The sequence below is a fragment of the Bos javanicus genome, chromosome X (genome assembly GCF_032452875.1).
Source record: "Bos javanicus breed banteng chromosome X, ARS-OSU_banteng_1.0, whole genome shotgun sequence".
Taxonomy (NCBI): Eukaryota; Metazoa; Chordata; class Mammalia; order Artiodactyla; family Bovidae; genus Bos; species Bos javanicus.
In genome coordinates, this window is record NC_083897.1 from 13,989,627 (window position 1) to 14,010,029 (window position 20,403).

Consider the following 20,403-nt stretch of genomic DNA (forward strand, 5'->3'; position numbering starts at 1 on the left):
AATCCCAAAGAAATGTTAGTGTGGAAAAACAGAAAGAAGGAGGAAAGGCAGAGGAGCCAATCAGGAGAAGGAACAGCCTCAGAGTCATGGTCTCCAATGACCTGACTTCCCTGGGAAGGTTTAGCTAGCCTGCTACTCTAGGCTAGAGACAGTGCTTTCCCCTGGGAGACACACTAATTAGTACCGACTGGCAATATTAAACCTCAAAATGACTTGCTCTTTCTTTGATGAACTACAGTGACAGACAGACGGAAGGGCCAGTGGGAATGCAAGTCACCATCCTTGCTGCCCCTGTGGGCACATAGGTGGAGCTTGACTAAGAAAGCAGCCTACTAGCTCACCTTCTTCCCAGTGAGGACGGCCACACCACCATTTTCAACACGAGGCAGGTCCTGAGCAGAGACGTAAAAAGAAGGTGGCTGGAAATATATGCTGTACAGAGAAAAGAGAGAAAAAGTTATAAGTATGTGGAATGGCTATCAACTTCCCCCAGAGGTTCAGAAAAATTGGTTCCACCACGGAAAGCTTTCAGGAATATTTTCTCAAGCAGGTGCCCAAGGGCACTAAATCTTGGTCATGGGAACAATCTGGATACATTCTTGGCTCCAACAGCTTTGCTGGAGGGATGGTTCTGGTATCTAGGGGGTAGAAGCCAGGGATGCTGTGAAACATCCAACAGTATGCAGACCAGGCCCCTAAAGCAAAAAATTATCCAACCTTCCATGTCAATAGTGCCGAGGTTGAGAAATCGTGCTCTGCATTTAGGTTCCTTTCAAAGTCAGGACTTGAGGAGTGGCCGAGGTGCTGGTACTCACATCCACCCACACAAGCTGTCCAGGATGGCACTGATCACTGGACAACTTGGTCTAGCTCCTGAGATGATCTCACACCAAATAGCAGATACCGTCTATGAGGGATTAATTAAGGGATGGGTAACCTGGAGAATCCCATGGACAGAGGAGCTGAGGAGGGTGCTACAGTTTGTGGGATTGCACAGAGTCAGATGCGACTGAGCACAACAACCTAATTGGAGGGCTTCCCAGGTGGCTCAGTGGTAAAGAATCCACCTGCCAATGCAGGAGATGCAGGAAACGTGGGTTCGATCCCTGGGTCAAGAAGATCCCCTAGAAGAGTAAATGGCAACCCACTCCAGTATTCTTGCCTAGAGAGTCCCATAGACAGAGGAGACTTTAGTCCAAGGGGTTGCAAAGAATTGGACACAACTAACCAATTAAGCATACACACATAATTGGAAATATGCATCCTGCTTGATAACAGGACATGATACAAGTGAGGGAGGCAGGTAGATTTATAAAATTTAGTCCAGTGTCAAAGGGATCCACTAACAAGGAAAAAAACTGATACCCAAGAACATGGTACTGGACTCAGGAGATCCAAGGAGCCTTTTAAAGGAAAGGGCTTCTTGACTTGTATTCCTAAGTCTCTCATGCAAAGATTTTAATAAAGAGTTTCTTCCTTAGTGTTCCCACTGTATCCCTGCAATTCTGAATGTCTCCTGGGGTGTCAAAGAAAGTGCCATAGAACAGTGTCTTTTGTTCTGCTTTTATGGGACATGCCTAGGCAAGTGTGAAGACGTGACAACACAGGCTGAGCTGCTCTTCAAAGTCTAATACAAGGTCCTGGGAACAGGGGCATGAGTACTTCAGAGGCCAACATTATAACTTCAGCTATTGGTAGCACTGGTTAACAGAATCCAGGACTCTTGCCACTACAGCCTGATGTTCGCTCTAAGCTATACACTCGCTCTAAGTGTGTACTACAGCGGACTCCGGAGTGCTGCCAAGTCACCTGTCTTATGTGCTGTGTGCAGTTCCTGCTAAATCCTGTCTTACTCTCTGTGCTGAAGAGACAGTACAACCAGCTGAAGTTGCTGGTTGGGCCCATTTTACATAAGTGAACACACCTTCGCTCTTTTCCATTCCATTGTTTGAATCGTAGTGTCTTTGTGACATTCGGGTCATCTGAAAACCACAGTTCTTTTGAAAGAGGAGGTCTCATGTAAGGCAGCTCAGGATCTTCAGATACAATCAGTACCTTTGGACACAAAATAATGATACTTATCACAGCCAAGTTGTTTAAGAGGCAAATGTCAAAGTGCTCATGTTGGCTAAGTGCTTGTGGACCACACCTTCCATGTCAAGCAAGACAGTGTGTGCCTTACCCTGGCTCCAGGATCCCGAGCCCGGATGGATCTGGCTGCAGCAAAAGCAGCAGTGCCTCCACCGATGAGCAGGAACGGAACATGACTTGGTATCCTCACTTGGGGTTCTGGCTCTCCTTCCAGAGCTATAAGCAGAAGATCAGACAAGGTGAGTATTTTTTAAGTCTCAGATGACTCCTTGCCACTATTAAAAAAAAATCACCTTGAACTTGACTCAATCCTTTATATAAAAAGCTAGTAAAACACTGCAAGTACATTAATCTTAACAAACGTCACATCTTCTGAAACGACAGGAACAGGAAGCATCCCTGTGATAAGTGAAGAATACTCAAAAAAAGAGGTGAATGATGTGGCCAAGGTCATTGACTCACTAAGCCTCTCAGAACTAGAACCTGCTGCTGCTAAGTTGCTTCAGTCGTGTCCGACTCTGTGCGACCCCACAGACGGCAGCCCACCAGGCTCCCCTGTCCCTGGGATTCTCCAGGCAAGAACACTGGAGTGGGTTGCCATTTCTTCCTCCAATGTATGAAAATGAAAAGTGAAAATGAAGTTGCTCAGTCGTGTCTGACTCTTAGCCACCCCATGGACTACAGTGCACCAGGCTCCTCCATCCATGGACTTTCCAGGCAAGAGCACTGGAGTGGGGTGCCACTGCCTGCTTCAATGTTTAGCTATTTCTCAAATATACTAGAAAGTATATATTCGAAGGCTTCTGTCCTGCCCATTTAATTTCTTAATGGCCAACAGGAAAATATCAAGTTCAGTTTCACCTTTTATTAGTAATAATGGGGGAAAACTGAGCAGATCAATTGGGGATTACTAAACAGTGTTCAAGAATAAGGAGGTGTTATGGAGGAAAGTGATGGAAATGGCCTACCTGGAGTTGTGGGGTTTATTAAAGGATTAAAACATTCCTGAGAATGTTTTCATTCATTTTCATTCATTTTCAAGCCAGAAGTGTGGGATGGAAATGATGGCTAGTGCTACATGCTTTAGGCAAACAAACACATCTTGAACAACTCTGAACTCCAAAGACTCACAAGGGGAACAAAACAGACCAAAAGAATATCCTCACTGGGGGAAAAAAAGGCTTTCATCTCTTTTCCAATAAGTATCTTTGCCAAGCTTGCATTTTTTAATTTAAAGCTTGCCTTTTAAGAGTTTAATATAAAGAAAAACAACCAATCACTAATCACTAAGTTTATTCTCAAACCTAAATTACAGTCAAACACTTGTAATACCATAGTTTCTGGAAGTTTACAATCTCACAGTATCATCATGTCCACAAGATACCTGCAAAACATAGCAAATTGTCTATAATTTTCCCTTTATATATTGAGTCTCAAATCATACTCACCAGATGATGTGGCTCTTTTCTGTTTCTCTTCTGGTGTCAGCCCTAACCCTGAAATTCTTTCATTGTATCTTTTTTTGTCATCTTTTATTGTCTTGTAGGCCTGTAGACCCAAACATGGAGAAAATTTATTTCATCATACAGCTAGCTAGCACACATCATAAGTAACATTCATTATCTTTCAATTAAATGAGAAGCTTTTGTCTATATGAAGTTAGTTCTTCTGTGTTAGAATTACTAAGGCAAAAATGTTTTCTTAAGAAATAAAAAAAATATTTAGTGTGTACACACTTGGTGTGGAAAGAATACAGGTAAACAGATGAAAATGTTCCAGTTTCAGATTTCCTTAGGCTCTATGTGAAGAATTTTCCTCATGTTTAATTCTGAAGGTACAGCTGAAGAAAAAAGAAAAATACTTTATACTGGAAGAATAAAGTGCTAGGAAGAGCTAAACTTTATAAAAGAGGTTTTGGACTCTGCTGGATACTAGCTGTGAAACCAACCTATAGGGTCCTGGGTAGGAAGCTGGGCCATAAGTTATCTTGGAAGATGTCCCAAGTTATCTAAGTATCACAGGACTTAGATAACGTCCTGAAGCATGACCACCAATAAGCCTAGTCTCATAGAGCAACCCATCTTTCCCTCAAAGGCCTGTTCTTTAATGACACTCAGATACTTAATGGGCAGACATCTCACTTAAACAACTACTGTATTTAAAATATACTATCTGGTGGCAAGAATACACAGAAGAACTGTACAAAAAAGATCTTCACGACCCAGATAATCACGATGGTGTGATCACTCATCTAGAGCCAGTCATCCTGGAATGTGAAGTCAAGTGGGCCTTAGAAAGCATCACTACGAACAAAGCTAGTGGAGGTGATGGAATTCCAGTTGAGCTATTTCAAATCCTGAAAGATGATGCTGTGAAAGTGCTGCACTCAATATGCCAGCAAATTTGGAAAACTCAGCAGTGGCCACAGGACTGGAAAAGGTCAGTTTTCATTCCAATCCCAAAGAAAGGCAATGCCAAAGAATGCTCAAACTACTGCACAATTGCACTCATCTCACACGCTAGTAAAGTAATGCTCAAAATTCTCCAAGCCAGGCTTTAGCAATATGTGAACCGTGAACTTCCTGATGTTTAAGCTAGTTTTAGAAAAGGCAGAGGAACCAGAGATCAAATTGCCAACATCCACTGGATCATGGAAAAAGCAAGAGAGTTCCAGAAAAACATCTATTTCTGCTTTATTGACTATACCAAAACCTTTGACTGTGTGGATCACAATAAACTGTGGGAAATTCTGAAAGATATGGGAATACCAGACCATCTGACCTGCCTCTTGAGAAATCTGTATGCAGGTCAGGAAGCAACAGTTAGAACTGGACATGGAACAACAGACTGGTTCCAAATAGGAAAAGGAGTTATGTCAAGGCTGTATATTATCACCCTGCTTATTTAACTTATATGCAGAGTACATCATGAGAAACTCTGGACTGGAAGAAACACAAGCTTGAATCAAGATTGCCAGGAGAAATATCAATAACCTCAGATATGCAGATGACACCACCCTAATGGCAGAAAGTAAAGACGAACTAAAAAGCCTCTTGATGAAAGTGAAAGAGGAGAGTGAAAAAGTTGGCTTAAAGCTCAACATTCAGAAAATGAAGATCATGGCATCCAGTCCCATCACTTCATGGGAAATAGATGGGGAAACAGTGGAAACAGTGACAGACTTTATTTTGGGGGGCTCCAAAATCACTGCAGATGGTGACTGCAGCCATGAAATTAAAAGATGCTTACTCCTTGGAAGGAAGGTTATGACCAACCTAGATAGCATATTAAAAAGCAGAGATATTACTTTGCCAACAAAGGTCCATCTAGTCAAGGCTATGGTTTTTCCTGTGGTCATGTATGGATGTGAGAGTTGGACTGTGAAGAAGGCTGAGCGCCGAAGAATTGATGCTTTTGAAGTGTGGTGTTGGAGAAGACTCTTGAGAGTCCCTTGGACTGCAAGGAGATCCAACCAGTCCATTCTGAAGGCGATCAGCCCTGGGATTTCTTTGGAAGGAATGATGCTAAAGCTGAAACTCCAATACTTTGGCCACCTCATGCCAAGAGTTGACTCATTGGAAAAGACTCTGATGCTGGGAGGGATTGGGGGCAGGAGGAGAAGGGGACGACAGAGGATGAGATGGCTGGATGGCATCACTGACTCGATGGACGTGAGTCTGAGTGAACTCCGGGAGCTCGTGATGGACAGGGAGGCCTGGCATGCTGCGATTCATGGGGTCGCAAAAAGTCGGACACGACTGAGCGACTGAACTGAACTGAACTGATCTTCTCTATCCTTTCAAATTGAAGGGCTAGGTTTTTTTTTAACACAGCATTAGAACTGACTAGTTTTCTTTTTTTAATTCAGCATCAGAATTTATTGAAGATATTTTAAAAAGCAGTAGGCAAGAATGACTTTTTTTCATTATAACACTTTTGCTCTTTTTGTAACCCACAGGGTCAACAAGACAGAAATTTAAGTGACCATATGTCAGCTGAAATCCCACATTATTAATTAATTGGAGGAAAAAGTAAGGATAATCAGAGGAAGTAGCATAAAAACATGTTTTAAGAATAATATGATTCTCTTACAGAGTAATCCACTAGGCAATGTACTGCATTAAGGAACCTGAATTCTCAGATTTGCACTTGACATTTATCAGCCTGGAAACATCTAATATACAACATGAATGGATTAGAAAATTAAGTGCTGTATGTTAAAAGATAATGGTTATTCCTTGAATTTACCACTAAATTCATGAAATTCATAAACTGAATTCAAGTAACACTAATTTCAGGAAGAGTTTTTATTTTAAATCTTGGCAATATATACAAGTCCAGCATTTACTCATTCCTTGAAAAAATATTTAAGAAAGGGATTTCTACCTAAAAAGATGGCTTTAAGCTGATCACTGTGAGTGAACAGAGAAGTAAACTGGGGTCATGTTCACACTGAGACAGATATCCAATAATAGCCTAGGCCCTCTCACACCTCGTATTGGCTTCACACATCAGGGAAGAGGAGACCAAGAAATACCTTGAGGTTTACTGGGGAAAGAACAAGAAAGAGGTTTGTCATATATTTATATATTTAGCTTTTAAGTAAATGTTCTGATATAAAAATAAGTTACAGACCTACTAAATAAAAATTAACTTTTCCCCCAAGGGTCTCTGTCTCCCCAGTTTGCAGATTTCCAGTCAGTGACATGAATACATGTCAGGTTAAAAAAAAAAAAAAACTACAAAATCCTGAAATACGTTAGCAGACAACTGTTCTAAACAGATGAATATAATGGCATCTATTCCACTTAAACGAATATGAAAGGTAACAGTTCATTTTCTGAGTGAGGCAATGTGGTCCTATCAGTTGAACAATGGCTCAAATACTAAATCTCATTAAATATTCTAAAGGCCACTTTGGCTCTGTGTGTGTGTGTGTGCGTGCACACTCAGCAGTGTCTGCCTCTTTGCAACCCCATGGACTGTATGTAGCTCACCAGGCTCCTCTGCTCACTGACAAATCTAAGTCACCTCAGATCATGTTTTAAATGATTTAAAATGTAATCTAAAACAAAACACAATAGTTTGATAAGTTGTAGGTAGACAAAAGCTTATCATTTAACCTAAAACCACCATAATACAGCAGCTTTATTATTACCAGTGTTGGATAAACACAGAGGGCAATGAGGCATTTAACTGAATGGCTTGAGAGGAACTTGTGCTTCACAGACATTTCTAAGACAAGAGGAAGCAACAGTATGAGTGGCCCTGTTCTGTGGCCTGGCATTAAGAGATTCGCCTGGCCAGCTCTGTGGAGGCCATCCAACTCTGGTACAGCAACATGAACCAGAGGTTTAATGGGTTTCAAATGTTACAAACATATCAGATATGAACACCTAAAATCTATTTCTGAATGAATGGGGTGGAACTGATGGGAAAAGTTGAGAGAGCTATGAAATGGAAAAGTTAAAGGCTTAGAGGGTAGTATCTAAATAATGAGAGAGGCATTTAAGAAAGCAGTTGACACAAATGCATTAGCTTATACCACTTCAGCCACTAGTTTGACCAAATTACATACAGATTACAAAAGGGACACTGCCAAATGAACTTAGTTGAAATAGAGGCTGGGGGTGAGTGTGGAGAACACTGCAATTTTTATGGCTTTTTGGACCTCCTCAGAAGCATTCAATAAAATGCCCTTTCACAATAAAAGTAGGGTTAATTTGCTGTTTCCCACAAAACACAGAAATTATATTTTACCTAAAATGATTCAAAATGGATGATGTTCAAGTCATCTTTACTTGCTTACTCAGTGTTTACTCTTTGAGACTATCTTGTTAGGTATGCAGCACTAAAGCACAATATAATTTAGCATCATAAAAAAAGAATTATGAAATTGGCAAAAGTTTCAAAGACAGGGTTGATGACAAGGATTTATAGCAATCATTAAATATATGGCTTTAGATATTTCCAGTAAGACTTTAACAGTTTGAAGAATAAAGGACTCCCTAGTGACTGACAATGTCCCTTTAATAAATACCTAGAAAGCACATGCCATGAATGTTTCATCATGTTCTAATGGATCAAGTTTTCATTAGTGCCATGGTCTCACCCACCCTACCCCCAAAATATATTTGAGTGTAAGTATCTTACATAATAAACTCCTGCCCCAGTGACTGTTGCTCCTACAATTAAGAAGTATACTAGGCTGCTGCCATCTTTCCCAGAAGCACCTGTAGACGCTAGTGATCTAGAAGGGGGTCCTAGATGATGACACTGCACAACTGTAGGTAAAGATAAGGCCAAGAAAGAAACAAAGGGAAACAGAAAAAGCACTAAGTATTAATGAAGAAACATTCAATATAAAGGCAGGGAAGTGTTTTTGGTTACCCTGTGCTAAAAAGAAAAACAAATGCTGTTCCAGGATTGGAGGAGAATGTATATATCCTCAAAGTCTGTCACCAGACAGAGCTCACCTAGTTCTTACTCTGATTCACCTCACAGCTGGCAAGAACTATCTACTTTGTTTGTGCATTTGGAGTTAGGTCAGAGAATGATCATCTAAGTGACGTCAAATAATTTTCATGTCCCCCCCTTTTTTTAATGCAGTGATCCAGTAACAAAGATAAGTTCACCCTCTTACCAATGTAGAAAGAACTAAAATTGTAATGTTGTTCAACCATTTGCTCTCAATAAGTAAAATAAACAGCTTCCTTCAATCAAGGGCATTACTAAGTGTTATCTAAGTTGGTTCACTCAACCTTACATGATCCAGCTTTAGACTGATCTGCTTAGTCACAGTAAACTCTGCCAAGTTAAAAAAAATGCCCACAGAATAATTCCTCTGTCACCAGCTAAGCTGATCACAGTTCATTTAAGGGGATATTATTGTGGTAATACTATATAACAGTTTAAAGCACATTTCTCACCTCACACAAACTCCATCTTAAACCTGGAGATATACTAGACCTACTTCTAGAATTTAGTCTTTGGATGAGGTTCCTGGATAAGTTTTTCTTTCAGGGAATGCTGAACTGAAGATTATTGTTTTTAAATGTTTATTATCCCAAGCCAAGGAAAAATACAATATTTGGCAAATGGGTCAAAATCAAATATTGTGCTAAGGAGCTGCAATGAATTTTGACCTTATTCATAGGTTAGTGCATTATATCCAAGAGAAAATATACAATTCCATAGATTAGTCAAATCTAAGGAAACGCAGAAGCTTTCAAGTAAAGAGTAAAAAGACAAGTGCAAAGAGCAAAGATCATCAATGAGAGATGAAATTTCAGTCATTCTCAAATTGGTTCTCACAGACTATTAGATAGTAGGCACTCTAAAGAAGGCTCTTTGGAAATTCTTCCAAAAAGAGAAAGGAGAATTAGTTGTAAAAGTCTTAAAGCAGAGTAGTACTGAGTCTATTAATGGGAGCTGTTTGGCAGCTTCTTTACACAAGGTGCTTTTCTACTTACATATGCACCAGCTCCTATTGTTGATAAGCCCACAATAAGGACTAATACAGAATTATCGATTTTGCCCCCTGATGGACCAGAGCTAGCCATTTGTCTTGTCATCTGGAGTTCTAGAGGAACATGCCATCGCTGGAACAAGTTGCCTAAGGAACACAATTTATTAAGACACACACACATACAAAAATAAAATAGTTAATACATGTTTATGACTAAATGTCAATGCATTGCACAAGTAAAGACTTAAATGCACATTGGGCTGTGTCATATTCACTGTTAAATGACCAAGGGGAAAAAAAAACTTAAAACTGTACACACAAATACAACAGATATCAGAATGTACACTCTAAAGTTGTTGGAGTTTTACAAGTATAATTTAATGCTGTCCAGGGAGGAATTTATCACTTCCAGAAAAGGTAATGAAAAACCCAGGCAGTTCATCAAATACGTCTCTCTTCACATCTTCACCGTAAATGAAGCAAACATGGAGAGATGACTGAATAGACAGATATAACAAGTTAACTACAGGCTACCTGGGACACTCTAACAATCACTTAAGGAGTAATTTAAATGGCTGGCTCAAACCTTGCACACATAGACTCCAGCAACACAATCTAACCAGAAAAGACTTTAGCCTTGTGTGAAAGGCAATGTGTCCTGGAAGACAGAAATGCTAAATCTCAGAAGAAAACCACCAAAAAAAAAATTAGGTAAATTTATCTCCCCCAAAGAACTGAAGAATTTTGGATTTTATTTTTTAGAATGACAAAATTTAAAATATCCACTGGCTACTTGGCTCTTAGTCCTCCAAAATAATACAAAGATTATGTTGATGTAGAAACTCAGAATGCCTATTAAGAATCTGAGGATCGTAACAGCGTTCACACATGGAAATGTCAGAGTTTCATAGACTTCTTTCTCCAGGAGGATGCTGGCATTTTCAAATGAAGGAAGACGGTCCCAGCACCTTCCCTGCTTGTGACAGTCTTCATGTTGACTACTGACCTAGAACAGGGGTTTGCAAATTTTTTCTGTAAAGAGGGATGGTATGGGGAGGGAGGAGGGAGGAGGGTTCAGGATGGGGAACACATGTATACCTGTGGCGGATTCATTTTGATATTTGGCAAAACTAATACAATTATGTAAAGTTTAAAAAATAAAAAAATAAATAAAATAAAAAGAAAACAACTTACAGCACATTAAACAATTAGCTCCTGAGTAAAAAGTTTGATATGATTTTATTTTGCATTTTGTGATGACACAGGAGTAATCAAGGTGCTCTGGATAGATGGGATCCTCCTCCAAAGTTAACAAGACATGGGGAAAAAAAAAAAAAAGAACCAGATAGAAAATATTTTCAGCTTTGCAGGCCACACAGTCTCTGCTGTAACGACTTAATTCTGCTGATGTTGTGCCAAAGCAACCACAACATAAAAATGAATGGGTGTGATTGTGTCCCAACAAAACTTTGTTAGTGGACACTGAAATGTGAATTTTAAATAATTTTCAAAAAATTGTCTATTAAAAATTTTTTGAGCCATCTCAAAAATGTAAAAACCAATTTTAGCTCAAGGGGCATAGGAAAGCATGTGGGTTTGGCCTGTGGACTGTAGTTTGCCAATCCTGATCTACAGCAGTGGTTCTAAAACTTGAGTGGGCATCAAAGTCCCCCAGAGGGTTTATTAAAGCATGGAAGGCCAGACCTACACCACCCCCACCCCAGAGTCTCTGAGCTGGAGGATCTGGGATAGGGCTCAAGAAATAGCATTTCTAATGTGTTCCCAGGTGATACTGATGCTGCCAGTCTACACTTCGAGAATCACTGGTCTAGAGGCAAGTAGCTATGTTCTGATGTGACCAAGCTTTAAAAGACAAACAGAACAGCGCTGGTAGCTGGTCCATATGTACTTGCAGAAATTCGAAATAGGGAGCTTTTCCCCAGCTTTCAAAATTACAGGGCTCAGAGGGGTATAAACATGTCCAAAACGCAGCTGCATTCTCTTACCTGAAATCCTTGGGAACACGGGCATCCCAGAACTTAGAATTATTAGGTGCTAAGTATATATTACATATACCATATAGTAAGTAACACCCAGCACAATAAGGGGCAGCAACCCAGTCACACGCATTAATGTTTCTATGACCGATCACAATGAAGAGAATAAACAAAAGATTCTAAGTTAACTTCTCTCCAGTTCAGGTTCCAAAAACTTGATTTTTTTAGTCCTATTTTCTCTGCTAAATTATAGATAAGAAACTATGGATCTATATTCTTAGAACTGGAAATGTATTTTTCTCTACTGTTTTTATTTCTTACCTGTTTTAGAATCTTTCATCACTGAATGAAATAAAATGGCTTATATTTGGGAACAACAACAAATCATGAAAATAAAAACACGGGCAAGAGTTGAGAAGCTTATCTCAATCTGGGCAAGCTTTTGATTTTCAGAAGTCCATAAAAATGATGAAGCATCAGAAATAGAAACTGACAAATCTCAGAGCTTAGAAAATGAAACTGGGTAGAAAAAGTTCCACATGGTTAGATATAGTACAATGAATTTAGTTGTCTCTTACCTCCATCCCAAGTTTTTTTTTAACCAAAAATAAATGTTTTTAAAATTCCACTTATTCCTCTAGAAGATCCTAAATCTAAAAACCATAACAACTTTGTTTTAATATAATAATTTAAGTTCAGCAGTTTTTGCCTCAATTTGAAAAAAAAAAGACATTTAAAAGCAAATTGACTTTTAAAAAAGGAAATGGGTTTACATTTACACTATTCCTTGAAAAGAAATATAACACAATACAGTCATTAACAAACCAACTTTTTATATATCTAGTGACTTTAATTTTGTAAAAGGTGATAATATGGTATGGATATTCATATTTCCCTCCAGTTTTCTTTTACCTATAAAATTATTCCCACACCTTTCCTACCACAGCCTCAGAATTTTAGGAAATCTTATATAAAGACTGAAACATGCCTTTTCACCTGTCTTACTAATGTGGGAAAGCCCCCTTACTCCTTGACTTCTCATTGCACCAATCTACTTATTTTAGATTTTCTGCAGTCAGACCACATGTACCAAAGTAGAGCTTTCTTCCTCACACTTACGATTTTTTTAAACTGATCATTTATACATAATACTATGATTGCCATTTTTGTGGTAATTAGAACCTCTACCATGTCATATAATTATCATTTCTTTGTAGTTGTTGGAATAATTAAGATCTAGTTTCTTAGCAAGTCTGATACTATAATACAATATTATTGTCTATATTCATTATATCATGGAAAGATTCAATTCCTGTAGGAGTTTGCTCAATAAATATTTCATGAATTAATGAATAAGATAAATAGAAACTCACCCCAGTTCTACTGATAAGGACTGAACATTTTGAAGAAATTTTTGCAAAGAAGTTTTGAATACCACAGGCTAGCATTAGAATAGTACCTAAATCAACAAATTCACTGCTGTAGATTTCATAATCTCCTATTTTTCCATACACCCAGAAGCCCTTTTCCACAAATACATCCATACAATTGAGGCACCCAGAAATTTCAAGTGGTTAGGAGGTCTAATATTGTCTTGAATCTTGTTTTCTGAACATCAAACTTACTCTTCTGACATGTCTAAAACACAGGATCGGACAAGCCTAGGTGATCTGTCCATTGCAGCTAAATGCCTCTTGTGTGAAACACTCCGAAGAACGGCACCAGAAGAAAAATGATTTTGATGACACACAAAAAATCTAACTCTATTCTCCAAAGTTAAGTCCTTCACAGTACTAGGGTTCAGTCACTGAGGATTTACCATGTACCAGACTGTACAAAATGCTGAGGACACAAAACTAAATGTGACACAATTCCTGTCCTCGGGTAGTGTATAGTTTAGGAGGGGAGAATGGCTATAACTATTCTGAATATCAGAAAAATGGGCTTGACACAAATCACAAGAGATTCAAGGTTGCTCAGTTTGGCTTTTTAATCCTTAGGTCAGTGGAACAGAAGGGAGTCATTATTCATTCAGAATAGCAGCTTCCAAACTTGTCTGATCATTCGAATTACATCAGCAGCCTTGTTAAATATAAATTCCCACGGCTCTCTTCCAAAGATTATCATTTGGTACAGTTGGGGTTGGCCTTCCACTTTAACTTATTCAACCAGGCAAGTTTTGGAAACATGAAAGTTACAATATACAGCAACTCCCTTAAAATAATAGCAAATGTCTATAAGAAAATGTTGACTTGCTAAAATTTTCTTCTGGAAAGTTCTGTCCCAGCAATAGGAGTGGATAAAGGCTTGTCTTCTAGGCTTCAAAAAAGTGTCATTTGGCAGTGTCCAGGAAGTCTGGATCATTGCCCACAAGGAATCCAGTTTCTTTTTTAAGAGAGTGAAAAGGGTTCTGAACAGAGCAAAATGTTCAAACATCTGACCCTCAGGTCGGGGGTCAGTGATGAGTTTGATCACATCGATAGCACAATGTTTGATAACCAAATAAAAAACTACAGAACAGAAAACATCTATTACCTACCTAACCCATATGCTCCTCAATTCTGAATGCCGACACAAAGTGGTTACTATAAATTACCTTCAATCATTTCTGGAAAGAGGCAGAGCATCCAAATATAGGAAATAACCAGATAGTAGCAATTATCGTTTTAAGGCAAAAGGCAATATATAATGCAAATGAACTTGACAATAGTGACAGATGTGGATGACATGTTCCAAAGTAGGTTTAAAGTTTGCTATAATCCTGGCAAAAACTAGTGGGGAGGGAGGGGAAAACAGGAAGGGGAAATGGCCTGTCTACAAACATGCCTCTCCCTGATCTATGTAAAAACCTATGGTAAACTATGGCTACTATGGGCAAAAGAATTCAGATTAAGAGCAATTAGTCATCAAGCCACAAGACAAAGTTGATTCCTACAATGACAGAATCATTTCTTTTTGAAATTGTAACCCCACCCCCACCCACTGCTAAAGATAATAAGGTTATCCTCTGGTGCTTGGCCAAAGGACAAATAACTGTATACAAAGAGATGGATGGAATCTGTCGAGAAGTCAGAATATACTCTACAGCAGACTGCCTTAAAACAAGTCATGCAATGGAAAAGAACACTTTTAGTGAGTATTTTTCGATAGTTCTAATATCACCAACCATCTCAAACCAAAGGTGGATATCATCTTTGCAAATCCACACTTAATTGATGAGAACGTTTGTTCAGACTTCAGAATGCTGGCACAAGTTGTGCGTTTTAGGCAAAATAAGTACACAGAGTTTGAAAGCCCAGTCTGCATGAAAATCTTCAGCTTACCTAAATTTCTGTGTAAATTTCTGTCCAACTTAAATACAGCATCCTCAATTTAACGCACAAAACCCATGCAGATGACATCATAGACAGGATGTTAGTTTTTCAAACCTAATCTAGTTTTTCAAACTTCTGCAAAGGCAGAAGTGCTAAGTTTCAAGAGCAACACGCCTTAGGACATACCTCAGGTACACCCATCAGGAAACATTTTCTTGAGGGATAGCAACTGGAAAAACTATTCAAATGTACATTTATAAGACTCTCACAATCTAAGGGAAATATTTTCTACTTTTTAAAAAGCACCCAGCAAGCAGTTCCACGTTGAAAAGGCCTCAAGGCAGTTCTATATTGACACTGCTAATATGAATATCCTTGGGTGACCGTTCAAAGATTATTGATGAAAAAATAAATAAACCAACAAAACCAAGCACCTTGTACTGGTGGATAATTCTTTACCCCCTTGAAGTTGTGCAGGTTGAAAACTGGCAGGTTCAAGACATGTTTAGATAAATTCAAGGATATCTGATGCCCAATGGGCTTAAAGGGGAACCAGATTTATCCTTAAGAGAGAAAACTTTAGCAAAGAGATAAAACCAGATTTATCCTTTTGAGATAAAACTTTAGCAAACAGTGTGGAGTTGGGGCAAGAGGATTAGGGACCTAGAGACCGGCAAACTATCCTCTGCTCTACCTATTAATTAGGTATATGACCTTGAGCAAGTAATTTCACCTCTCTGTGCTTCGGTTTATTATCTATAAAACGAGTGGGTTGAATTTTACCATGAAATCCCTTCCAGCTCTAAAATTTGCTGAAACAAGTTCACGGGCGGGCGGGGTAAATACAACGTGTTCTGCAAACTGTTTCTTCAAAAGATTAGAGACCATCAAGAATTTCACTGACCAGGCAACTCAACTCAAATTAATTCTGGGCCAACTCTTTCTGGTGGCTGGCGCACAGCGGACAGACTTCTTACTTGCATTGCACTATTTCTGTTTCCCAAGGGACTCAAATCTGTGAATCTCATCTGGGGTTTTTAAGGTTACATGCTCATTTACAGAAGAACTGAGGCGTAGGGCTTGTGTCCTGCTTCAAGTCTCACAATCGACAAATGACAAAGTCTACTTGACCTCATTGCTCTAAAAAGGCGAACTGGGGGTGGCCAGGAGGTGGCACTGGACAATACAAGGCAGCCAGCTCTTCTGTTACCCCTGAACAGTAAACTCTCACAGGAAGAGGCCTCAAGCCGACTACCGGACTCAGATCCTTTGAAGGTCAGGTCGGCACGGCTTGCGAAACTCACGGTTTGGATCCCGCCAATTCGGAATTCACAGGATCGATCGTGAGTGTGTTTAGTTTTTTTCCCCAGGGATGGGGGTAGGGTGGGGGGGAGCCCTGAGCGGCATAGGGAGCCTGTGAAACCCAGGCCCTTGGTCTTCAAGGTGGGGGTTGCCCGGGATGGGTCAGTCACCTGGGAGCCGGTTCCTCTGCCTCGGGCCTCGGACGCACACTGTCCGCACCAAGGGCGCCAGCTTCTGCTTCAAAGCACCCGCTGCCAGGCCTCCACACCGGAACATTTCGGCAACCGCTACCCTGGACCTCCTCCTCCTCTCCTTTCTTCTTACGCACGTACCAACGGGTCAAACACCCTGGGCCCTGACCCGTTCCCCCAGCTCCCTTCACACGCACTCTACGCAGGCTCCTCCTCCCAGCTCCGGGTGTGCATTGGACAGCTAAGCCGGCCTGCCAGAGCTGGAGAAGGGGACTCGCGACTGGAGGCCTACTGCGCAGGCGTGGCGCTCCAGGCCGCATCGCGATTGGCCCGCACGGGGAGAAGCTGGGCGCAGGCGCCTAGCTGTCCGAACACTTGGCAAGACCCCAGGCGCAGTTGCTTGCAAGTTTCCAAGGGCTGGGAGTACCGTGTTCCACTCAGCGAGCTCAGAAAGCTGTCTGAGGAGGGACCGGTGAAGCCGCTTTGCTGGGAGGTGGTGGCCGGTGCTGTGTCGATGGCGGGAACCTGTAACGGAACCTCACAAAGCGTGGCCCCAGCACAGTTTGTTCTTCTGTTTAAGCCACTGATTACTAGGTCCTAAGCCTTCCGGATTCTCTGACGGTAGTCCACTTCCAGTTTTTCCGGAGGTCCAGCCGGGGCACCTGGCTATGCAGATTCGGAGTGGACTTCCCTCTTTTACAAGTTGCTGGCGCTTTCCCACCCAGCCCTTGTTTCCTGGAGGAGGAATCATTACGGCTCTTCTTTTCCAAATCTGTCGTCGTGCAGTTCTGTGTCTTAGACTCTGTCCCAGGTGCTGCGGATAGTCTCCTGCTATTATGGCTTCCGTGCTTGAGAGCAGGATGCTGGCAAAGAGTTCGTGTTTCACCAACTTTCTGTGAGAGAAATCCTAAGCAGGATTTTAAGAATTATGGGAGGAGTAGGATGAGGGACTGAGTGTAAATAGGTGTTTTTGACTCCACCAAATGTAAAAATACAAATGCAAGAATATATTTTTAGCAGTATGCAAAACATATGCCTTTTTCAAAGTTTTGAGTTACATATTTTTAATTGGCATATATAATTGGAAATATAATTGCTTTATGATATAAATAAATATGAATTTAATAATGAAATGTAAATAATGAAATATAAATACAATACATTTATTATATAAATATAACATTGGAATATAATTGCTTTACAGTGTTGTTAGTTTCTGCTGTACAACTTAAATCAGATATATATATATATATATATATATATATATATATATATATATCTTCCCGACCTCTTGAGCCTCCCTCCCCACCCCCTTGAGTTACATGTTCATTTAACAAGTATTTATTGAGCACTTGCCACTTGGACTGTGCCATGAAAGGAGCTCTGGGGGATATGAAAAGTATAAGAAGTGGTCACTGTCTAGTTGGGAGATGAGATATATTGGTCATTTAAATAATAATATCTGATGTAGTTCCAGAGCAAGAGAAAATCTTACGGGATGGAATAGCTAAGGAAGGACTTCATGTAAAAAGTGTTACTTGAGCTCTGTCTTGAAGAATGAATAGTAAAATTAACATAGACAGTGGAGGAGAAGAAATGATGTTTCAGATGGTGAATACTTTGGACCAAAAGTAATATTTTCAGTGGTTAAGCATCATTGAATTTGGATCCAGTCTGCTCCAGGTTGAATCCTGGGTCTGCCACTTGGGGCAAGTCACTTATGCCTCAGTTTCCTCATCTACCAATCCCATAGGGTTGTTGTGAAGATTAAATGAGCTAATATTTGTAAAGTATCTTAGAGGAAGCACCATGCTGTTTAAAATGCTTGGAAGAATAAAACAAACAAAACCCACCACATTTTCATGGGACAATGGCAGCGAGTACATACTAGAAAGTAAATAAGGACAGGTGAATGTGGTGGGGCCAGATTCAAACAGGCAAAAAAGTTTGGCCCTAATATTGTAGGTGATGAAGTTATTATTTTTAGTGGAATTAGGGATCGAGAATGAAATTACAACGTCGTTTTAGGAAGTTTAACCCAGGAAACAATATTTATTGGGAGAAAATTATTCAGGATCCCCATACTCATTAAGAATAGATTAATGTCCAGAAGTGCAGGTAATAGTTTTCTTTTAAAGTAGGGCTGTTTGAGGGGGATAAATATTGAAAATATCAATTCCACAATAAGGTAAAAAATTTCTATTTATTTCATATTTAAAGGCCTTGCAGACATTGACATTTATTACTATTTCTAAAAGTCAGTAATGAACAAGGATTGATTAAATACAAAGTTAATCCTATCTGGTGGTGAAAGAAACTTCGGAAAACACTCAAAATCTTGACAATCAGGTACTTATGAAAACAACTGAGTGTATTTGAAAGACGATCATTTAATGATGCAACATTAACACAAAAAAGACATTGTGCAGGGCTTCCCTGGTGGCTCAGTGGTAGAGTCTGCCTGCCAATGCAGGAGACAGGGTTTGATCCCTGATCCAGGAAGAGCCCACATGCCAGGAGCAAAATAAGCCGTGTGCCACAAATATTGAGCCTGTGCTCCAGAGCCCACGAGCCACAACTCCTGAGCCCATGAGCCACGACTACTGAGCCCATGTGCTGCAACTGCTGAAGCCCACATGCCCTAGAGCCGTGCTCTGCAACAAGAGAAACCACAGCCCTAAGAAGCCCGTGCACCACAACTAGAGAGTAGCCCCCACTCGCAACAACTAGAGAAAAGCCCAGGAAGCAAGGAAGACCCAGCACAGCCAAAAATAAATAAAATTATCTTTAAAAAGGCATTGTACAGCAAAGTTATTAATACTTTTGCAGGAGGTGCAATGAGGTACTTTTCTTGGCCTCTTAATAAAAAATGATATTTTATCATTTTGGCGGGGGGCAAAAACAATGTACACATATGAGTAACTCCAAAAATACGAGTGAAAGTTCCTCAAAATCTCACTCCACAGACTTTTTATTAGGGCATGGGCACATTTTGATATACCACATTCCCAGAAATCAATGTTTCTACCTTACAAATATAATGAGAGCTCTCAGACTCAGTGACAAGTTTTTGCTGGAAGCATGCATCTAAATAATCTTATGTGGATGTAATATTTTTTATATCTCTCAGAAAGATAGCATTAATTATGGCTATAATTAGCAAAACTTACTTTCACTCTTGAAAGTGAAAGTGAAGTCGCTCAGTCGTGTCCGACTCTTTGTGATCCCATGGACTGTAGCCCACCAGGCTCCTCCTTCCATGGGATTCTCCAGGCAAGAATACTGGAGTGGGTTGCTGTTTCCTTCTCCAGCAGATCTTAGTGGGTTGCTGTTTCCTTCTCCAGGGGATCTTCCTGACCAAGGGATCAAACCCAGGTCTCCCGCATTGCGGACAGATGCTTTAACCTCTGAGCCACCAGGGAATACTTTCACTCTTACCTCCTGGATATATTTGTGTGTGTGTGCGCACGTGCGTGCATGCTCAGTTGTGTCTGACTCTTTGCGACCCCATGGAGTGCACCCCGCCAGGCTTTTCTGTCCATGGGATTTTCCAGGCAAGAATACTGGAATGGGTTGCCATTTCTTTCTCCAGGGGATCTTCCTGACCCAGGGATGGATGCCAGGTTGCCTGCATTGGCAGGTGGATTCTTTTACCACTGTACCACCTGGGAAGCCTAGTTAATAGTTATCTCTCTCTCTCTCTCTTTTTTTTTAAATAGCTACTCTTCTGTAGATAATGATCACCAGGAGCATTAGCTTCAAATACAGAGGAGAATTATCTGGCAAGCTATTTAGACATCAACCAATCAAAAACAAAATACAATGAGGATTGCTATTCACACTATACAATGATCATAGGTATTCATAATGATGACCTTGGATTAGTCAATGAAGATTAAGTCCTTCTCGAAATGGTTTTAACATTGAATAGTATAATCTAGGGTTTTAGAAATGGGTGACCTACATATGTGCTAAAAGAGTTAGCTATAAATATATCTGCTAACTCAGCTTAAAAAGTTTACTAACTAGAAGACTCCATT

General features: G+C 40.1%; 1 protein-coding gene across 2 annotated transcripts in view; it reads right to left on the minus strand.

The window, feature by feature from the left end:
* Positions 1-16,634, minus strand: part of AIFM1 (apoptosis inducing factor mitochondria associated 1) — a 30,789-nt gene extending 14,155 nt beyond the window's left edge. The window contains exons 1-6 of one of the 2 annotated variants that reach the window (XM_061407912.1): positions 16,343-16,634; positions 8,245-8,375; positions 3,540-3,639; positions 2,183-2,307; positions 1,925-2,055; positions 342-432 (exon numbers count right to left, since the gene is read on the minus strand). In XM_061407912.1, coding sequence (XP_061263896.1) covers positions 342-432; positions 1,925-2,055; positions 2,183-2,307; positions 3,540-3,639; positions 8,245-8,375; positions 16,343-16,448 — 684 coding nt within the window. In that variant the 5' untranslated portion in view covers positions 16,449-16,634. Of the gene's footprint in view, positions 1-341; positions 433-1,924; positions 2,056-2,182; positions 2,308-3,539; positions 3,640-8,244; positions 8,376-9,563; positions 9,707-16,342 lie in introns of both variants that reach the window. The other variant, XM_061407910.1, reaches the window with a different exon arrangement.
* Between the last annotated feature and the right edge of the window lie 3,769 nt (positions 16,635-20,403).